Here is a 20,346-nt window from a genome sequence, read left to right as displayed (position 1 = left end):
GAACATAAATGATGATCACATTTTAACACCACTTTTAAAACGACTATGTGAATGTGTGCATGCTATAATGAACATGAATAAGCTAGATAACAAAATCCAATCATTTCTTCCAAAATAAGATTGAAAATCAGAACTTTTTGATCCATTACTTCCTTTTTATAAATTATCTGCATTTTTGCTGCATGCATAGGAATTGCTTATAATGAATAACAGTTTCAATATATATAAAATACATGCCATACTATGACTCATCTTTGTTACATATCAAAACCAATCTGACATGCCACAGATGTGAAACATTTTCTGACAGAAACACATCTCATCACATCACCAAAACAACAAGAGCTCTTAGCAATGGTATACTGCAAAGGGTCCAACTCACTACAGTCAGGGCTGGATTAAGTTTATAAGTAACCTAAGGTTAATAGGAGGGAGGGGTGTTACAATTGGCTGTTACTCCAATATGGAATGGAAGACATAGAGGAGAGCTATAGCCCTATTAGCCTATGGGTTCATCTGGCCCTGATCATAATTAATATATCACTACATGTCACACAAACCCTAAATCATGCCAATACCTTTGGACTGTCGATCAGTATTATTGCTAGCAAAAGTATGAGCATTACACAAATTACAGACATGCTAGTCACATGTAGGACTGTCAGGCCTAAAGTATGTCAGCTACATTATGTAGGACTGTAAGGCCTAAAGTCTGTCAGCTACAGTATATAGGACTGTCAGGCCTAAAGTGTGTCACATACAGTATGTAGGACTGTCAGGCCTAAAGTCTGTCAGCTACAGTATGTAAGACTGTCAGGCCTAAAGTCTGTCACATACAGTATGTAGAACTGTCAAGCCTAAAGTCTGTCAGCTACAGTATGTAAGACTGTCAGGCCTAAAGTCTGTCACATACAGTATGTAGGACTGTCAGGTCTAAAGTCTGTCAGCTACAGTATGTAGGACTATCAGGTCTAACATCTGTCACCTATCCAGCATATCAATTCTAAGAATATACTGAATCATTCCTTAGCTATGCTGGTTACAAGCATATCACATGTGAAGATATGATGGAAGCTGATGAGGGCTGAAACTCTTTTAAACATGAGGCCCCGGTTTACATAACAGCTGACAATTCACTTTGCCATAAGAACACGAGCCTATCTAAACTTTCTCTCAACCATTACTGATTTTATCTATTTTTTTTATTAAAGTATGATAAAATACTTTCCAAATATATAGGCATAACTAATCTGCATAGACCTGACTCATAATAGAACCAGCCCAACTCATTACCAAATTTCATCAAAATTCAATGAGAAATAAAGAAAGGTAACAAGCTTAGCCAATCAGATACAGATCAACTCATTAATATTTGCATATCTCACTTATCACAGAAATATTTCACTTACCAAAGAAACTAAACTCATGATGATATAAGCATATTTACCATGGTGGAGCAAAATCCAATGTAAATTTGGTCTCTGGAGTTGTAACCTTTTTAGCCAGTCAGATGAAAGTTTACCTCATAAATATGCATTGATCTTGATAATAAAACACATCCAACATCTTGATGACATTACCCATTTTATCAAATTTGATCAAACTAAGATCAGAGAATAATGTTTTGTGAGTAGCATGAAACTCAGCCAATCAGACGCAAGATCACCTCATTAGTATGTATCAATATCACATACAATTATACATTTGACCTCTTGTTAATGCAAGAAAATTTTTAAAAAATTGATCAAAATTGGATATGAAATAAAATTTCTAGAGTTTGAGAAAACACTACCTAGAAATAGTCTCTACTGTGATAACAAACTCAGTCAACCTGAAAGGCCATCTTATTAATAAATATGGACTTCCCTCATCATCAAACTTGTGCAAGGTCTTATTGACATTTCCCTCTATTCCATGTTTGTTCAAAATTTGATCAGAAATATATCTTCCAGAGTGATAACATGCTCAGCCAATCAAATGCAAGATCTCAATATTTATAATCACGGATCTTGTTCATGTCAGAACATATTCAAGATTATGTTCATATAAGCCTACATTCCAAGTTTCATCAAAACTAATTAAACAATATGGCATTCAAAGTGGTAACATGATGAAATTAATATTAGTACAATCTTAGTTGATCTTGCTCATTGTCCAAGACCTTAATGACAAAAACATATTCTAAGTCTGATCAAAATTGATTCAGAAATATTGCCATCAAAGTGCAAAAAAAATTCAGCCAGTCATGACATCATATCTATGAAACAATGTTTATACCAAACAGCATCAGAATATATTGACTGGTTCTTGATCTGTACCAGTTACAATCAACACCCCACATGAAGACCTGAACTTAATTATCACAGACTGTAACTCTATCCAAAATGGAGTTGACAAGACAAAACCAACAACAGACACATCTTGGTGAAACTGCATCCAAATCTGTTTCATACATGTGATTCTACCTACAGTAGGATATCAATACAATTTTAAAGGCCATCTACAGCACATACTACTCTATTGCTGAATCTACCATGTTTTAAGAAAGTTTTTTTCTTTATTTTAAAAAACAAAGGGAGAATTTATTTACATGCTTTATCAACACATTATAGAAACTGGCCAGAACCAGTCTAATGGTTACCAGAACTGTTATAGCAGTGCAACAACTGGTGCAATGATGCATGGCTGAGCAATTAGATTAAGGCTAACGTGTACACAACAAGTTGTAAATTGATTGCCTTACTGTTGTAATCTGGAGAGTCTAAGGCCAAATGTGGTATGTTTTTGTGGTTTTATATGTAATAAAAGGATCAAAGGTGGTCCATGATGGCCTTCGAGTCTTTGATATAAAAAAAAACTGGCTGACTTAGGGTGAAGATGAGATAAAAAGGAGAGAAAGACCAAATATGATTTCATCAGAAACACTTGAGTAAGTAATTTGTTTTTTTTACTTGCTTATTTGTTATTACATTGTTTAAGATGGTTTATGAGAAATACTAAAATACTAATCCTATTTTATATTTTTTAGTTCAGTTTATGTCAAAATGCAGAAATGTGCACTTTGATTCAACACCATAAAAAAACATCTGCTAAGAGACAAAACAATTTCAACAATGCATGAAAATTATTTTCAATATGTGAAAGTCATAGCAAAGGTCAAAAGCTTGCATTCTGTGTTTCATGCAACGTGGATTTTAAGATAGTATATGGAGGAAGAAATGATACAACCAGGCATATACAGACACTATCACGTAGGAGCAAAGATTCTTCTTTAACGAATACACCCACTTTGAAGGCTTTATTTGAGACTGGATCAAAGGTGGATAAAGTGTCATTTGCAGTGATTTTGTTAGCAAATTTTGTTGCAAAGCATAATTTACCATTCCTCAATTTTCTAAACTGGTTCAAGTTGTTTTCTGATTCTGACACAGTACATAAATTCAAGCCATTGGACAACAACAACAACACACATCGTTGCTCAGGCCCTATCCCCCAAAACCCCACTTGGGACAGAAAAGCTGAAATATGTGTAGGAGTCAGAAGTTTAATGCCTCATCGATGAATTAAATTATCAAGGATATGATAAAACATTGAATGTTTTAGTCCATGTTTGATTTATTTAAACCAGACTTCTTGGTATTCAAAACTGGTGAAATGATCTTCACCATGTATTGTTTTCATTGTTTATTTCAGGTCAAAATCTCTCTTTTTTATTTTTTTATTTACAGTGGTGAAACTTGCCAACAAATATTTGGATCAAAGCCAAGAAGAGAAATAAACCCTTTATCTTAAATCCAGCTCAGGAACTTCATCCTCAGGGAACTTAGCTTAATGTAGTACTGGAGAGCAGAAAGCATCCTTTTGAAACCCAGGCATAGGAATAATGAAGTTTTAACTTCTTGCAGACGTAGCATAGTTGTTTACTCATTGCTGATACAAAGAGAATATACTCCATTCTTTACAAAATATAAATTGCTTCATGACCAGAAGAAGTGTAATCAGTGGCCATCAGTCTGTAATCTTGTAATGGAAACTAAAAGTACCTGTGAATTTTAAATGAAACATCTTCTCAGTGAACTATGAAACATACAATGCTTCCTTCTTCAATTAGCTGATAATACACTGACTCGTATTAATTATTAAATTATATCATGTTCCATCAGAATCTAATTCATGTTCAAAACTTGCTGTTTTATTATAATATGAAAGAGTACATATTATGGAAAGTTGCATCTATTTTGTTTTCAACACCCTTAAAACACCAAATTTATGTCGATTAAAAATCTACTGGATTGATGTCATGGTTCTATATTCTACTGAAAGGTTCTTATGCTGGTTGCAGGGATATGCTACAGTAGAGATTTAAAACTGATGGAAAAGGGAAATAACTCTGTCCAAGATAGACCTGAAAAGATAAACCTTTAAAAGGCACACCCACAAATAATAGGCAATTCATTATCAATATCACCTCCAGTTCTGTGTAAGGGTTACTGACCTTAAATTGTTACAAGAGGAGTGAACAGATGGACTAACAGACAGACTGATAGAAAACGTATTAGGATCACTGATGTTATTACCATTAGTGATGTTAATGTCATTATCATCATCATTTTAAAATGATTTAATATACACCTAGAGGATTCACCTTTCAATATATCCTTTCGAAGAATCTTGACTGTGTCTTCATCATCTTCTTTGTCATACTCAATACAGTTCTTAAAGTCCACAACATAGACCTTCTTCTTTGTAGGATCTTTCAACTCGAGATCTACATCACCTCTCTTAAAAGCCTCTTCCATCCGATAATTAGTAAGCTCATCGTATGGAACTAAGTTGACCCCATCCTCTGTAACATCCTCGAATTGCCATTGTACTACTTGGTACAGCTGTTCAGCATCCCTTTTCTCATTTTCTTGGCGGACTTTGTCCATCAGTTTCTTGTGAAATAAATTCTGTGCTTCGAATACATGCTTCTGAGTTCCTTTGATTAAAACTTGTTTCTCTTCCTGTATAAATTCACATTCAACAAACAAATCTGTTTGGAAAAAGTCCTCAAGCTGCAAAAAATAAATTGAAATCTAACTTAGATAATGCTGGTTGTGCAAACATTAAATACCACAACATTTTATATTCTAGAAGAAATTTTAGTGCCATGACAACACGAATAGCTGGGAGGACCATTGTTATTAACTAGGCCACCTCTTGGTTCAATTTCAATGACAAGAAGAAAAAAAATCCTAGACAAGAAACCCAAGTGGGCCTGATATTACTCATATGGCATGAAAATCAAAATAAAGCAGGAGTCTTGGGATGATGTACAGCTGTAGCAGGTTAATTATGTGCTTCAGCTCTAATTAACTTAAGCTGGATAACATGGTACTGTGGACCACTTTTGTTTTGATTGAAAGGTGTTCATGCTGGAATTCTGATATGAAAGACAGTTTTGGAAAGAAAGCCAGACTATGATACGTATATATCATATATATATTAAACAGTACAACCTGTCTTAAAAGACCACCCCTTCTGTCAAAAATGTATGGTCTCTCAAGACAGGTGGTCTCTCATAACAGGTCATAACAGTATATAATCAATAAATATGTGCATAGAGAAGAAGGTCTCTCAAGATTGGTGGTCTGACATAACAGTGGTATTTCAAGTCAGGTTTTAATATGTATGTATGTATGTATGTATGTATGTATGTATTTATTTTCGAGCATCTGCAACAAGTTGAAATAAACTAGTTGAAACATAATAAATTTAAAGGTTTAATTCCTGTAGAAACAGCCATGTAAATTTTGCAAACACAACGGTTTTTTGTTTTATTTGTTTGTCTTGTCTATGTTATGTATCTACCTTTGAAAAAGATTCATTAGGAGTTGAAAGCACTCAGGCTAGTTAGATACAAGTTTTGCACTGTTTGTTGTCAGTATATATATATCAAACATATCATTATCACAATCAATTATGCAGTGTTGTGTCCTTTGAATCATTCATTGTGGAGTCAGTCCACAGTACAGTGTTGTGTCCTTTGAATCATTCATTGTGGAGTCAGTCCACAGTACAGTGTTGTGTATTTGAATCATTCATTGTGGAGTCAGTCCACAGTACAGTGTTGTGTCCTTTGAATCATTCATTGTGGAGTCAGTCCACAGTACAGTATTGTGTCCTTTGAATCATTCATTGTGGAGTAAGTCCACAGTACAGTGTTGTGTCCTTTGAATCATTCATTGTGGAGTCAGTCCACAGTACAGTGTTGTGTCCTTTGAATCATTCATTGTGGAGTCAGTCCACAGTACAGTTTTTTACTATTTCCTTGTCTGTTAAAATAACTATATCCCTGTACAAGTCATGGTTATTTTAGTTGACAAGGAAATTGAAGCCAACTGTGCAATAGTCAGACTCAACAGCAACTGATTCAAAGTAGATAATGCATAGAAAGTTAATAGTTATTGCAGAAAATAATAATTCCATGACCAAAGCATCATTATCAACCTCTTCTGTTATGAGTCTTCCACACTGAGATTTGAAGCTTGAAGCTCGAGGAACAATTTTCCTCTATAAAGAATTTACTTTGGACAATCAAGTCTACATTTTTCTCCTAGTCCACTATTTCAGTAATAAACACAGCAGTGTTTTCATTTAAAATTTTATACATAATCATGAATCATGTGCACTCAATTCTCAAGCAGGCTAATCAAAATCAGCAAGACATTTCTGCCAGCCAATGAGAATGATTATCTTATGCTTCATCTGCAATGACTGATTTCCATTCAATAAGCTTGGGATGTACTCAGTTTAATCTAAAATCAACTGTAACAGTCTTTGATTGACATGGATCATTTTTATGGGTACCATTAAGGATGGAAAAAAAGATTCATTGGTGCAAGGATATGGAAACAGAGAGATAGAGATATAGAGAGAAAAACACAGACACACACACACACACACACTGCCCAAAGTCATAAATGTAACACCATGTTATATACAAGATTTCCTTGTATAATGGTTTAAATCATAAGTTCCACCAACTGAAGTCATAAATTTGTATGTTGTTATAGATGGGGATGCATTACACTTTGATTAAATCATTAGTACTAATGATCAGAGTCATAAAAAGGCAGTGTATTATAGACAAGGTATAGACAAAATAAAGGTAATAATCATAAGCATGGCTCATGATTGGCACAAAAAACCTAAATATGAAATAAATATAAAAAATTAAACAATTAAAATCACTCTGTATAATGGAATCCAAAACTATACCCAAGTAATATGAATGACTTAATAATCAAGACAGATCAATGTAGTTTAAATCAGCAGCTGCTTGATAAATTTTGAAAGTAACCTGTATTTTGTAAAAAGAAACATCAGAGGTAAACCAGACCACTTGAGTCCTAAAACAAGAGACTGAAGTGAGTCTAATACTGTAACCAAAATATTCAATTTAGAAAAGCTTGCAAATTAATAAACATCTGATAGATCTGCTGTTGGATGAATTCTATTGTACTCTTACTTTACCTTTATTATCACTTAATTAGTACATCCAAAGAGAAAATCATTCCTAATTACCATGATACCATTTTGTAAAATCATCAATTTTCTTTTAAACATCTGAGTGGTTTGCTGCACTAGATCCAGCTCAACAAAATGAATTCAATGAACCTTGGTTTTGATGATAACCCAAGCTATTGTCTAGAAACCCGCTAAAAAAGCCACATCTATAAAAGCATCATATATAGATCTTTTCAAAACTTTGATGTCATTCCTGAAGGCTGAGGGGAACATCAAAATTTTGGAAAGATGATGATGTTGTAGATACTCAGATTGATTGTTTCCTCTTGAAAATACATAGCATAGTAAAATATCACTAGATAGGTTGGATCTTATGACCTTTTTATAGTCAATGTCTCTAATGGATGAAATTTAAAGGCAGTCAAACAGCTGTAAGTAATATAAATATATCCTGCTTTTGTCTGCTTATGTTTTCCTCACAGATAAATTTTAAATACAATATTATATTTTTGATAATATGTATGGACTGATGTTTGTGCATTTGCTATGGGCTTGTAAGTATGTACAATTTTCAGAATGACTCAGTATTTCAGTGTTAAGCCAAATTTATCATATTGTGTTGTATATACTGTACATAACACAGACAGGTTAGCTACTGTAACCAAGTAACCTTCTGTAATAAAAAGTTATTATCATTATTATTCCACTTGTTAGACTCTAGGAACAACTGAATTCCCTTAATTAAAAGCTAAGTAAAAAAAGAAATAAGGAATGTTCAAGAAAAAAGGCAGCTTTTCATTATACCTACCTCTTTTTTACTCATTTTGGCAATAAGTTCATCAGTTAGACACATGGTACTATAGGCTTTGTCCAATTTTTGCTCTAAGTTGAATATACAATGCTCAATGTTTTTTTCCATGTCCGAGTACACCTGGATTGTTGCTATGGACATTTGGCTGCGAGAAACTGCAGGATTTGGTTGGGGTGGCACAACTCCACTTCTTGGAAGGAAACTTTCAATGACACCTTGTCCAAAGTCTAAAAACTCAAAAGTAGCATTTGCATTAGTCATACCAGTAACAATTCTCTCTCATACTGCTTAAAGTAAACTTTCCTCACTTCTAACAACTTATATTAAATATTTTTCATAGCAAACAAGAACAAATCTCTTATAAACAGATAACACTCGATTACGTGCTCATGTGATTAACTTCAGTACATGACTTACACTGAATTTTCATAAAACTTCACTCTTCTGATTTTCTCAAAACTTCCAGGATTTCATACCCAAAAATGTACCTTTTTAGAAGTTTTGTAAATAATGTATTTAAGAACCATGAAACCAAATTACTGAGTATGGCAAAAGTAAAAAAATTAACTTGAAAGCTGTTACTTACCTCTTACAGAGAGGCTAATGAACTATCCCAAAGATAGCTGCTGACTGAATTCATGAACAACTTATTGAAATATGACAGGGGGCACCTACAATGTTATCTCCAACTTCATTTACAATAGTGTTTTAATTTAATCAAACAAGACTTTGTTCATTTTTTTAAATCCAGTGATTAAATACTTAAAATAGCCAGTACCTGAGATTTTGGCACTATATTTAATTAATCCTGACCACTTTTCAAACTGATTAGCTAGCTATAAGGAAAGGAATGGTTACAGCAATTTATTTCCATATAATGCACCATAATCTATGCAGTGGGTTACTTCCCATCCAAAGTATATATTGCAGTGGCTTACTTCCAATCAAGTTTGTATATTGCAGTGGGTTACTTCCCATGAAGATCATATATTGTAGTGGATTATTTCCCTTCAAGGGTATATACTGCAGTGGGTTACTTCCCACCAAGGGTATACATTGCAGTGAGTTACTTCCAATCAAGGGTATACATTGCAGTGAGTTACTTCCAATCAAGGGTATATATTGCAGTTGGTTACTTCCCTTCAAGGGTTACACTGCATGGGCTATTTCCATTAAAATATATATATTGCAGTAGGTTACATCCCATCAAGGATATATCTTGTAGTGGATTACTTCCCATCAAGGGTCATAATGCAGTAGGTTACATTCCATCAAGGGTATATATTACAGTGGGTTACTTCCCATCAAGGATTATATTGCAGTAGGTTACATTCAATCAAGGGTATATATTATAGTGGGTTACTTCCCATCAAGGATTATACTGCAGTGGGTTACATCCCATCAAGGGTATATATTGTAGTGGGTTGCTTCCCATTAAGGATTATACTGCAGTAGGTTACATTCCATCAAGGGTATATATTGTAGTGGGTTACATACCATCAAGGGTTATATTGCAGTGGGTTACATCCCATCAAAGGTATATATTACAGTGGGTTACTTCCCACCAAGTGTTATATTACAGTAGGTTACATCCCATCAAGGGTATATATTGTAGTGGGTTACTTCCCAACATGGGTTATTTTACAGTAGGTTACATCCCATCAAGGGTATATACTGCAGTGGGTTACTTCCCACCAAGGGTTATACTGCAGTAGGTTACGTTCCATCAAGGCAATATATTGCAGTGGGTTACTTTCCATCAAGGGTTATATTGCAGTGGGTGGGTTACATCCCATCAAGGGTATATACTGCAGTGGGTTACTTCCCATCAAGGGTTATATTGCAGTAGGATACATCCCATCAAGGGTATGTGGAGATTTATTCACTCAACAACCTGGACTTTGGTCAAAGTAAGTGGTCTTAAACAAAATTAAATGTGTAAAAACTGTTATTTTCTTTTTTTTAACTTACTGCAGCCTTGAACCTTCAGATCCTATAATCTACTGGGGCTTTTATTATCTTAAGTGCAAGCCATTAACAAAGTTTGGTCAAGGACTTACTCTGTTCTACATTCTTAAGTTATTCAGCAAATCCCATTTTTTTTCAGCCACAACCACCATAACTTTTACCTTTTTACACCAAAATTAATAGACCACATCCGTACTTTAAATCAGGTGTCTCAAACACGTGGCCCATGGGCCACATGCAGTCTACCAAGCCATATCCTTTTGCCCACAAAATGATTGGTGTAACAATGTGTCATGAGAGATAACAAAGGTGATGCAGCTCTTGGTTGATCGAAAATGCCCTCATGCAGCCCTCAGGATGGTTTGAGTTTGAGACCCCTGCTTTAAATGCAGGTCCATCACAAATATTAGTCAGGATATGTTATCTTAACTAAGTTGTCATGTAAAAACCATTTTTCTATTTTGGTCACAGTGAGCCTGACCATTGTCCTTTTCACCATATAATCAATAGCTTCTTTTTTACCAACATGCAAGTTGTCCACAAAGTTTTCTGGAGACACACAGTAGTGAACTGAAAGTTCTGTGCAGAAACCATTTATCTTCTTTGTTCATTCAACACACAAATCAACAGACTTGATGTATACTCAATACACAATTCATCCATAAACCTTTGGTGAAGGAATATGATTGAAAACATAAATATTATATGCAGAAACTATTTTCCTTCTTTCAGTTACAATGACCCTGACCTCTGTTCCAAAATTCATTTAGGCTGCTTTTCTGTGAAGAAGTACCTATCTGTAAAGTTTGGTGATTGTAATTACTGAACAACTTGAAGTCTTCAAATTGAGAAGGAAGAAGTTAATGGACAGATAGATGGACAGCCAGAAAGAAGTTAATGGACAAATAGATAGATAGATAGATAGATAGATAGACAGATAGATAGATAGATAAATGGATAGATAGATGTAAAGCCAGATGGTCAGACAGGTTCACAGCATAATATGCTCTTTACAAAAGGCGGATATGTACAAAATATCCTTTAATCTTCAGTTAAAATATTAAATTCAGAGGATTGTCTAAGAAAGATATTCTATTTTTTGTAGTCTCAAAGATGCTTTGAAATACATACAAGACACATGAATGACATTTAATGAGGAATTCATTGCAAGAAAAACTATATGTACATGCAGTCACAAACAAGAATATTCCTACACTTCTGACATCCTTATGAATGTGTTTTTTTCTCATGTGGCAAACAATATACATTCCTCTTCTCTCAAAAAGTTTCATGCAATGAAAAATGAAAATGTGTCCTACACATCTTTGAATCTCCAATAATAATACTGGAAAGGACTAAATAAATGTTAAATAAAGAAGCTGAATTATCAAAATTGTCCTTCTTCAAAAAAATTTCAAAATTTTTTCCAAAAGAGCCAGAGGAAAAAAGTAAAACTTTTTCATGCATTTAAACACAAGATATATTTAGCCCACAAAGTTTTATTAATGTCCTCTAAGTTGTGTGAGTGAAAAAGTGATGATGAACTGAATTCTGGAGAGAAAAAAAAACTTTTTTCAATGATTCTGCAACAACGATGGACAAGGCAAAAATGTTAAACCTTCTTCCGTGTCAACACCTATCACATATTTACCTATAAAGTTTTCATTGAATTTTTCAAGCAATGTGGGAAAGGAAGTTATGACAAACTGAACAGCAAAAATTAAATTAATTCATAAATTTGACCAAAAATAGGCCTGCAGAACAAAGTAAAACTTTATGGTATATCTCAACCATCAACATATCTAGATTATATACTTCAATGAAATCCTCAAATTAATGAGGGTGGAGAAGCAAAAACAAATTAAATTCCCATAATACCCAATTTAAAAAACCTTTTATCTTTTAATAAATTTCCTCAAAAATGAGCAGAGTAAAAAAAAATCTGACTTATTGTGCATGCTCAACAAGAAACACATTGAATTACTTAAAAAGTTAACAAACAAATCCTGGAGATGCAATGAAATTTGTATTCTAAAAAATCTTTCCTGATAAATTTTCAAGTAATGGGCCTGTGGAAAAGAGTAGCACCTTATGGCATATATACCAACCACCACATATCAAGCTTACAAAATTTCATCACAGTCTTTTGGACAGGCTGGCATGTGAAGTGAAACTAACTTTGTCATGGCTATACAAAACATACAAAGAATGATGCTCTCTATGCTAATACTTTGGACAATTATTGTCTTCTGCTCTTCGTATAAAGTGCTTTAATGTGATTTTTAGAAATGAATATGTCTACAGGCCCTTAAAATGCATGATATTCATGAAAATTCAAGAGTTTGAAGAAACGATTCCTAGCTTGTGGTTTGGTTAAGACAAACAGAGCTGCAGGGGTGCATAATGTATGACTGAATAATGGCAGTATTTGAATAGGATATTTAAACAAAAAATCTTTTTGTCTAATTGTATCTTTTTGTGAGACTTTTCATGAAAATGTAACAATGTTTCCAGTTAAAAGGAAAATGGTTTTAGATGTAACTGCATTACTGAAAAAGTCTAACAAATGGATTGAAACATAAATGTAATGTTGTCTTTTCATGTAGTCAAAAGTAATCAAAATGTTATTAATTTCAATCCAAGTCATGTAATTCTAATTAATCACTCCTTCCAAACATTTGTAAGTGTGAATGTCCTTGTAATGATAAATAAATGTTATACTTTTTTAAAATGAACAGATTAGTTATGTACAATGATGTCCATTAATTTCATTCTTGATTTCTTATTGGATGAGTTATTCTAGTTACAACAATGTTGAATATGATCAATCAGTAGAGATGAGAGTTAACTCAAATGCCATAGGTTAACAGGTACATCAAGGAGCTAGATGCCCCTGACAATATAACACAAATGAATGATATATTTTGTAAAGCAAACACAGGGGCCAAAACTCTGTATTATTTAGTAAATTTGTGACAAACAGCCTTGACCTAGGCCTTGACACTGTACAGCCTCATATTACATTTGATTTGAAACCAATAATTATCTGAAATGAAACATCAATTAAAAGACAATGTTCTAAGTCAAACAGGGGACACAGCTCCATCAACATGGTCTATAATTTATTCAAATTATTGGGGAAAATGGTGAAAATCGACCTAGATCTCTTCATTGTCAAACCCCTTAAAAATATGGTTTCGAATTCATCAAGCCCTACAAAAAATCTCTGGAGCTGAAACAAATATTTTGATGAAAGTACTGCTCCAGTGGCCTAATGGTTAGAGTGTCTGCATTGGATGCAGAGGTTGCAGGTTCAAACCCCAGCAGAGTCATACCAAAGACTTATACAAATGGTACCAACAGCTCACTTGCTAGGCACTCAGCATTAAGAGGTAAGTGTTAGGAATGATTGGCCTGGTGTCAGGATAATGTGACTGGGTGGGACATCATTCTACAGGTATGTGGCATGATGCATCAGTGCTAGACATCACTATAAACTACCACAATGCAGACATCGCAGCGATATGAATGAAAAATTGTTAAAGCTACGTTAAAAACCCAAATCACACACACTGATAAAATTTCTAAGCGAAACAATCACTGTAACTGTAAACGTTTGTTGAAAAACTAAATGAACTTTAACTAGACCTCAGATAGAGACATAAGCCAACTTTGGATTGAATCCATCGAGTCTTTCAAAAGTTACTGAGAAGAAGCAAATTTGTAGGATGAAATGGGATGGAATGTGGTATAGATAGATATGGCAAACAATATAGAAGCCTTCCAAAGATGTGGCTATGGCATAAAAAGTAAAAGATGTATAACAGCAATTAATAATACAAAATTAATGAAAGGTTGTTGTCGTTGTTGTAGGGTTTAACGTCATTTTTCAGCACAAGATAGGCTATACATGGCGGCCAGTATAAATGGCGGAGGAAGAACCAGGGAAACCCCCAGAAAGAACCACCGACCCACGAGAAGCTACTGGCAAGCTTTCTCACATAACCACATTAGCCAAATCTGAGACTCAAACTCATGCAGACAGAGGTGAGATGGCAGTGATCCGTAACAGTGAGCGCTTTAGACCACTCGGCCACTCGGGGCCCCATATAATGAAAGGTAATAAGCCTATTATGCTATATACTCTTGAATGAAGGGTGACTACACAAATGATGCAAAGAAATCTCTACTTTTTGCATATCAAGGAAATCAAAAGACAAGACAGCCACGGCCTGCATGTTAAACACACAATAAAAAAACTGAAAAACTTTAACTAAATCATTAGCAAATTGATGACGACAATGCCATTGGCGTTGACAGAAAAGTGACTTCCGTGCCTCAGTTCCCGTTACATGGGCTCAACTATAACCAGTAGAAACAGCAAATAAATATTAAGTCCCAAACATTTCAATTGTATTTTTCTGTAATTCATCCCACTAGCTTGCAACATAATAAAAAACAAGATATTCTGAGAAGATGTCAGACAGTAAATAAAAAAATTAGAAAGAAATGGTCAGTTTACAATTATGTAACTTTTAATTCTGGTATTGGCACATTTGCATTATCAGTTTGTATATCTACAACTATGATGACAATTATTAAAAAAACCATGTGGTCAGTCTATGAATCAGATGAAAAAACAACACCAAAATCAACAGCTGATCCAAGAAGGATAAAATAAACTTTTTGTGTGACCAGTACTTCATATGGCATACCTTTAACCTTGTCCATCATTTTGCCAAGTGTTCCACGTAATCCTTGATGAGAAATCTTCATCATAGCCTTTTTTATTTCTGGAATGAATTGTGGCTGTTTGTGGAATACAACTATGTTTATGTTTTGGAGCTGATGTCCAGTGTTCTCGTCATCAAACTGTACCAAAGCCTCAAAAAACATCTCTGCTATCTTCTTTGGATCAAACACAGTGGAGCCACCACCTACAAATTAAGCATTTTTTAATTGAAGAATGAACATAAGAAAGCAGGAATTAAAATTGACCAGCACTCATTGGGGTTAAAATCAAGTCAGATAATACTGGAACCTTGAGGACTGGAAAACTGAAGCATACAGTAAAATATGTAATAGTTGGAAGGACTATATGTGGACTCATGTATACTAATCAGTTAATTATAGCACAGTATTGAATAAAGCATCATTACCTCACTCTTTATGTCAACATTTGTGTTGAGTGGTGCAATAACATAGAATTCAAATGGAATCAAAATCAAAATTTAAAAGAATTACAGTAGTCACAGAATTTGCTAAATCTTACAAATGGATGGACCAATAAAAGGGTCATGAATGGGATGGATGGAATTAATAACAAATAGCTGAAAGAATGTTCTGATATCAAGGAATATTGAACAGTGCAAAATCTGAAAAACTTTGGAACTGGCCATGTAGCCAATACAATAATTTAATATGCAACATCCTACATGTCAAAGTTTCAACATATATCATTGTTTTTTTTGTTGTAATTCTCTTACATCTCTCCCTCAATAACTCATCCAAAATGGGATCCACAAATACAGACTTAAAAAAAAATATGCTAGACATCCAGAAAACCACAGGGTTGTGGAGAAAGCTGGTACGTTTAATGACTTAATTCTCATTTTATGATCGCATCAAAAAAGCCAATGAAGCCCTTTATCAAATGAAGTTGTTCATTATTCTCTATAAATTACATTTATTTTCAAAATGTCCAGGGGCCCCAAGTGGCTGAGTGGTCTAAAGCACTCTTCGTTACAGATCACTGCCATCTCACCTCTGTCTGCCGTGGTTCGAGTCTAGGATTCAGCCAATGTGGGTATGTGAGAAAGCTTGCCAGTAGCTTCTCGTGGGTCAGTAGTTCTTTCCGGTGTTTTCCCGGGTTCTTCCTCCACCATTAATACTGGCTGCCATGTATAGCCTATCGCATGCTGAAAAATGGCTTTAAACCCCACAACAACAAAATGTCCAAAATCTGAAAGATCTTTAAATTTCCAACACGTTTCCACAACCATCACATTTAGATGAAAACATGTTTATTACTTCACTGCTTTTTTGTTTTGTTGATTAGTCTGATTCCCTGAGTGGTATTTAACACATTAACCCCTAGCGATGACTTTACGGGGCAGGAGTTAGTAGCCTACTGCCGAGCTCTGTCATGGTCATGCACGATACACTAAAGTGGGTGGTATTATAGAAAGGTAGACAGATGTAGCTCTACAATGATACCAAATAATCTGGAATATCTAGTTGCACTACAAAATACAGATAGAAAAACCTCATTTTTTGGACCCGACTTTTTTTTACCCAAAATTTGCCTGTGGTTGGAATCTGATTTTGTGTCCGGATTTTTAGACTTTTTGGTCTCAGATCTAGGGCAAACCAGTATGAACTGCAAACAGACAGATGAGCCTTTGCAAAAAGTAGGATAAGATGGGCATTTGGAACAAAGAGTGGTCTCCATACAAAAATAATGGCTCCATTTAGCAAAAAAAAAACAAAAAGAAAAGAAAAGAACTCCAACTTTTACCCTTCTGCTCATGCGCAATTCAAACAGCCAATGAAAAACAATGTTTCTAACACAACTAGGCAGAATGTTATTGAAAGATGACTGGGGATTTGGTGTTTTCGAGTCTATTCAGAAATAGCTTTCAAAATGTGTTTCCTACTCAATTTTCAGGCAAAAATGACCAAAAGCTCCAGGGGTTAATGTGTTAATGGTGTAGAGTACAGCAGGGAACCAGACTAACTGCTGATACATCACCAATTTTTGCATTGCTCTGTTAGTAAAATACTGATGCCATGATTTCATAGCAAGTAATAGTGAAATATCTTCTCATCCTTGAGAATATCTCTAAGTGCAAATTCAGGAATTCTCTGAAACTCGTTTCCCCCACAGTGACCCATATCTGTAAAACAAGCTCTTTATTTTACAAAATTTTCATTTCATTTAGCTGCCTTGCTATCTTTGATCACAGTTATGAATGAGTAGGTTCATTCAAGGTAGTTTAATTATATTATGTACACAGTAATATTTATAACAGTGTTCAATTGATCAAATGAAATGAGTTCACTGGACATATGACTGAGGCCACTAGATCTTAGGCATGTAGGATTTACATGACTTTTAACTTTTCATTTATTCCACCCCCTTTATTTGATTCAAAAGATGTAATTAACATTATAATACAAGAAGGCCAGCTTTTAATTTGGTGCAACAATACAACAAATACTTCTGCAGTCAGATATCAAAACACGGTCATCACTTAATTAGGTTCTTAAAGAAATGCTTGTGGACATAGCTGTTACGGTAGATTGACATATTTTATGTTTAAATACAAGAGAACACATTCAATTTATGATGATTACACTTAAAAGAAACTAAAAGATAGAGCTAGAACACAAATTTCACTTGATCAAAATTATGTAATTGTTTTTTTAATTAATGTACTGCCTCCACTAGGTGTGACATTTTCTTTAATTAAAATATTTTTGAATATAATCAATTACAGTGCACCAAGAATGTTGTTTGGAAAGAAAATGTAACAAATTATATGACTTCTTATTAACCCTTAAAGTGCTATACTATTTTGCAGTACATGATCCCTCAGTGCTGAACTGTTTGAGAAAAAAAGAAAGAAAACTGCACAGTTTTTAAATTTCATGTATTTTAATAAGTTTACACAACAGATATACAAACCCTAAATAAAAAATTATGGTAATGTCTCAACTTTAAGATTAGCATCAAGGCACATGTGTAAGTTTAAAATATTTGCACATACAGGTGCAAATACAGGCAAAATGACAAGTTAACATTGTATTTCACCTGTATTTTAGTTTGGGTTTTTTAATGGAAAAGTTCATATATATCTAAGAAACATTATATTCTTTAGTAGTTCAATCATGTACATGTACATGTTATGTCTATTCCAATGTTGTATCTAAATTGTAAAAATCATAGGTAGAGGAAAGGTACATTTTACAAACATCCACTTCTTGAATATCAGAGGTAAGTTTACATACACCCCCACCCCCAGAATCGGTAATAAATGTCTCACATCTGAAAGATGTTTGCTTTCTTCTGAATCCTTTCTTCTCTTATTATTAAAAAACCCAAACCAAAATGCATCCTTGCTGAAAGCTTGTGGCAAGCTTGTGGTAAGCTTGCGATAAGCTAGTTTGATGTTTATAAGCTAACATGGATGCTTGCGCAAGCTTGTACAAGCAAGTGCATGCTTAGGCAAGATAGCTGGTTATAACCGCAAGCTTGCACAAGCTTGCGCAAGCTTGTACAAGCTTTCTTGTTTGCTTCAGAAATTAAAACTAGCTTGCACAAGCTTTCTTGTTTGTTTCATAAAGTAAAACTAGCTTGCGCAAGCTTACTTGTTTTCTTCAGAAAGTAAAATTAGCTTGCGCAAGCTTGTTTTCTTCAGAAAGTAAAACTAGCTTGCGCAAGCTTTCTTGTATGTTTCAGAAAGTAAATTTAAACTAGCTTGCAACAAGTTTCTTCATATATATATATATATATATATATATATATATATATATATATATATATATATATATATATATATATATAAATATATATATATATATATATATATATATATGTATCCATTGCTTGTGAAAGTTTGAGACCATGTATCCAAGTAGCAGGCACCATCACTGTCACGCCCCTACGAAAACAAATTCATGACTTGATGAACGATCATGAAGTGTTCATGAAAGTTCCTCAACTAAGTTCATGAACTTCAAGAATTTTGATGAATCATGTACCTGAAGTTCATGAACATACTGATGAATTTTTTATGAACTATTATAATATCTTTGAAGTTCCTGAAATGTCATGAACTAATGGTTCATGAACAATTCAAGTACTTTGATGCAATACCATGGTATTTCTTAAAAAAATGTATATTAAATATCTATATCATTATATTCATAAAATGTTCATGAAAATTTATCATACAAACTTCTCACAATATTAGTGAAATTTAAATAAAGGTGAATTTTTTCTTCTTTTTTTAAAATGATATACTGTATAATAGTTCATACAGATCTTTAATTCAATACTTGTGTACTTAACCGGAGTATTTCTGGATTAATACGGGAAAATATTTTCTGGCCAGCATCAACAAAATGTATTTGCTTTAAAAAGCTTTCAATGACTTTGTCCTAACGTTTTTTTTCTTCTCTCCATTACTGTTATAAACTGCATATTCTATTGACTTAGTCACTGGTTGCCAATTTGCAGTAAAAACCGAAATATATTAACAACGATTATCCTGATTGGATGACTATGAAAAAAGACATGATATGATTGGTTAATATATGCGCACGATTTCAACAGTTAAGCTTCCTCAGAAACCAAAGATCATGCAGATGGTTAGGTAAAAACCTCGAACAAAAGCCATGGACTCCATGGAATGGACAGAAGAGAATATTTTCAATATCATTTTTTTAAAGTAAGTAGAAGTGCAGAGAATCGATTTTGAAGAATATGAAGGAATGATTTGGTGAGAGCAAAATTAGGCGGAAAAGCGTACCAAGCCTGGATGACCAAAATTACGGTGAGTATATTTTTCTTGGTCATTCGTGATTATTTCAGTAGAAGTTATATGGATATTTTATTGGTTTATATATGTCATCATATTATTTACAACCAAGCTAATGACATGATTTTGTTCAGACCTAATTTAAACTTGCTCATCGAAGTTTTGAAAATCACTAAACATTATCACCCCCACCCCCCAGTTCTCGATACCAGACGTGGTACGATATCAATAGGAGTTGAGATGTTCGAGATCGTTTTCTTTTACATGACATCACTATTTCTATAATCTGATGTAATTTGGTAATTTAAAAAAAAAGAACTTAAGAAAATAGTTAATGCGTGAAACTGTTCACAATAAAAGTGCAAATAACAACGTGATGAAACCGGAAGCAGTTATACGCAACATGCGGAGTCGGAGTGGATGCATTATAGTGACATACTAAGGGCCTATACCACACAAGTCTGGCGTTTTATCAATAAAAAATGGCGAAAATATTTGAAAGCATGAAATAAC

At 33.9% G+C, this 20,346-nt stretch overlaps 1 protein-coding gene across 2 annotated transcripts in view; it reads right to left on the bottom strand.

Annotated features, from left to right (window-relative positions):
- LOC149795588 (protein mono-ADP-ribosyltransferase PARP14-like) overlaps positions 1-20,346 on the bottom strand; it is a 120,505-nt gene that overhangs the window by 8,075 nt on the left and 92,084 nt on the right. For both annotated transcript variants that reach the window (XM_089965424.1, XM_089965423.1), the window contains 3 exons: positions 15,007-15,228; positions 8,321-8,550; positions 4,646-5,057 (listed from right to left, as the gene is read on the bottom strand). In XM_089965424.1, coding sequence (XP_089821550.1) covers positions 4,646-5,057; positions 8,321-8,550; positions 15,007-15,228 — 864 coding nt within the window. The remainder of the gene's footprint in view (positions 1-4,645; positions 5,058-8,320; positions 8,551-15,006; positions 15,229-20,346) is intronic.

The sequence above is a fragment of the Sinohyriopsis cumingii genome, chromosome 7 (assembly GCF_028554795.1).
Source record: "Sinohyriopsis cumingii isolate HCF-2022 chromosome 7, ASM2855479v2, whole genome shotgun sequence".
Lineage (NCBI taxonomy): Eukaryota > Metazoa > Mollusca > Bivalvia > Unionida > Unionidae > Sinohyriopsis > Sinohyriopsis cumingii.
The sequence above is the reverse complement of the archived record's forward strand: the minus strand, read 5'-3'. Positions and strand labels throughout refer to the sequence as shown.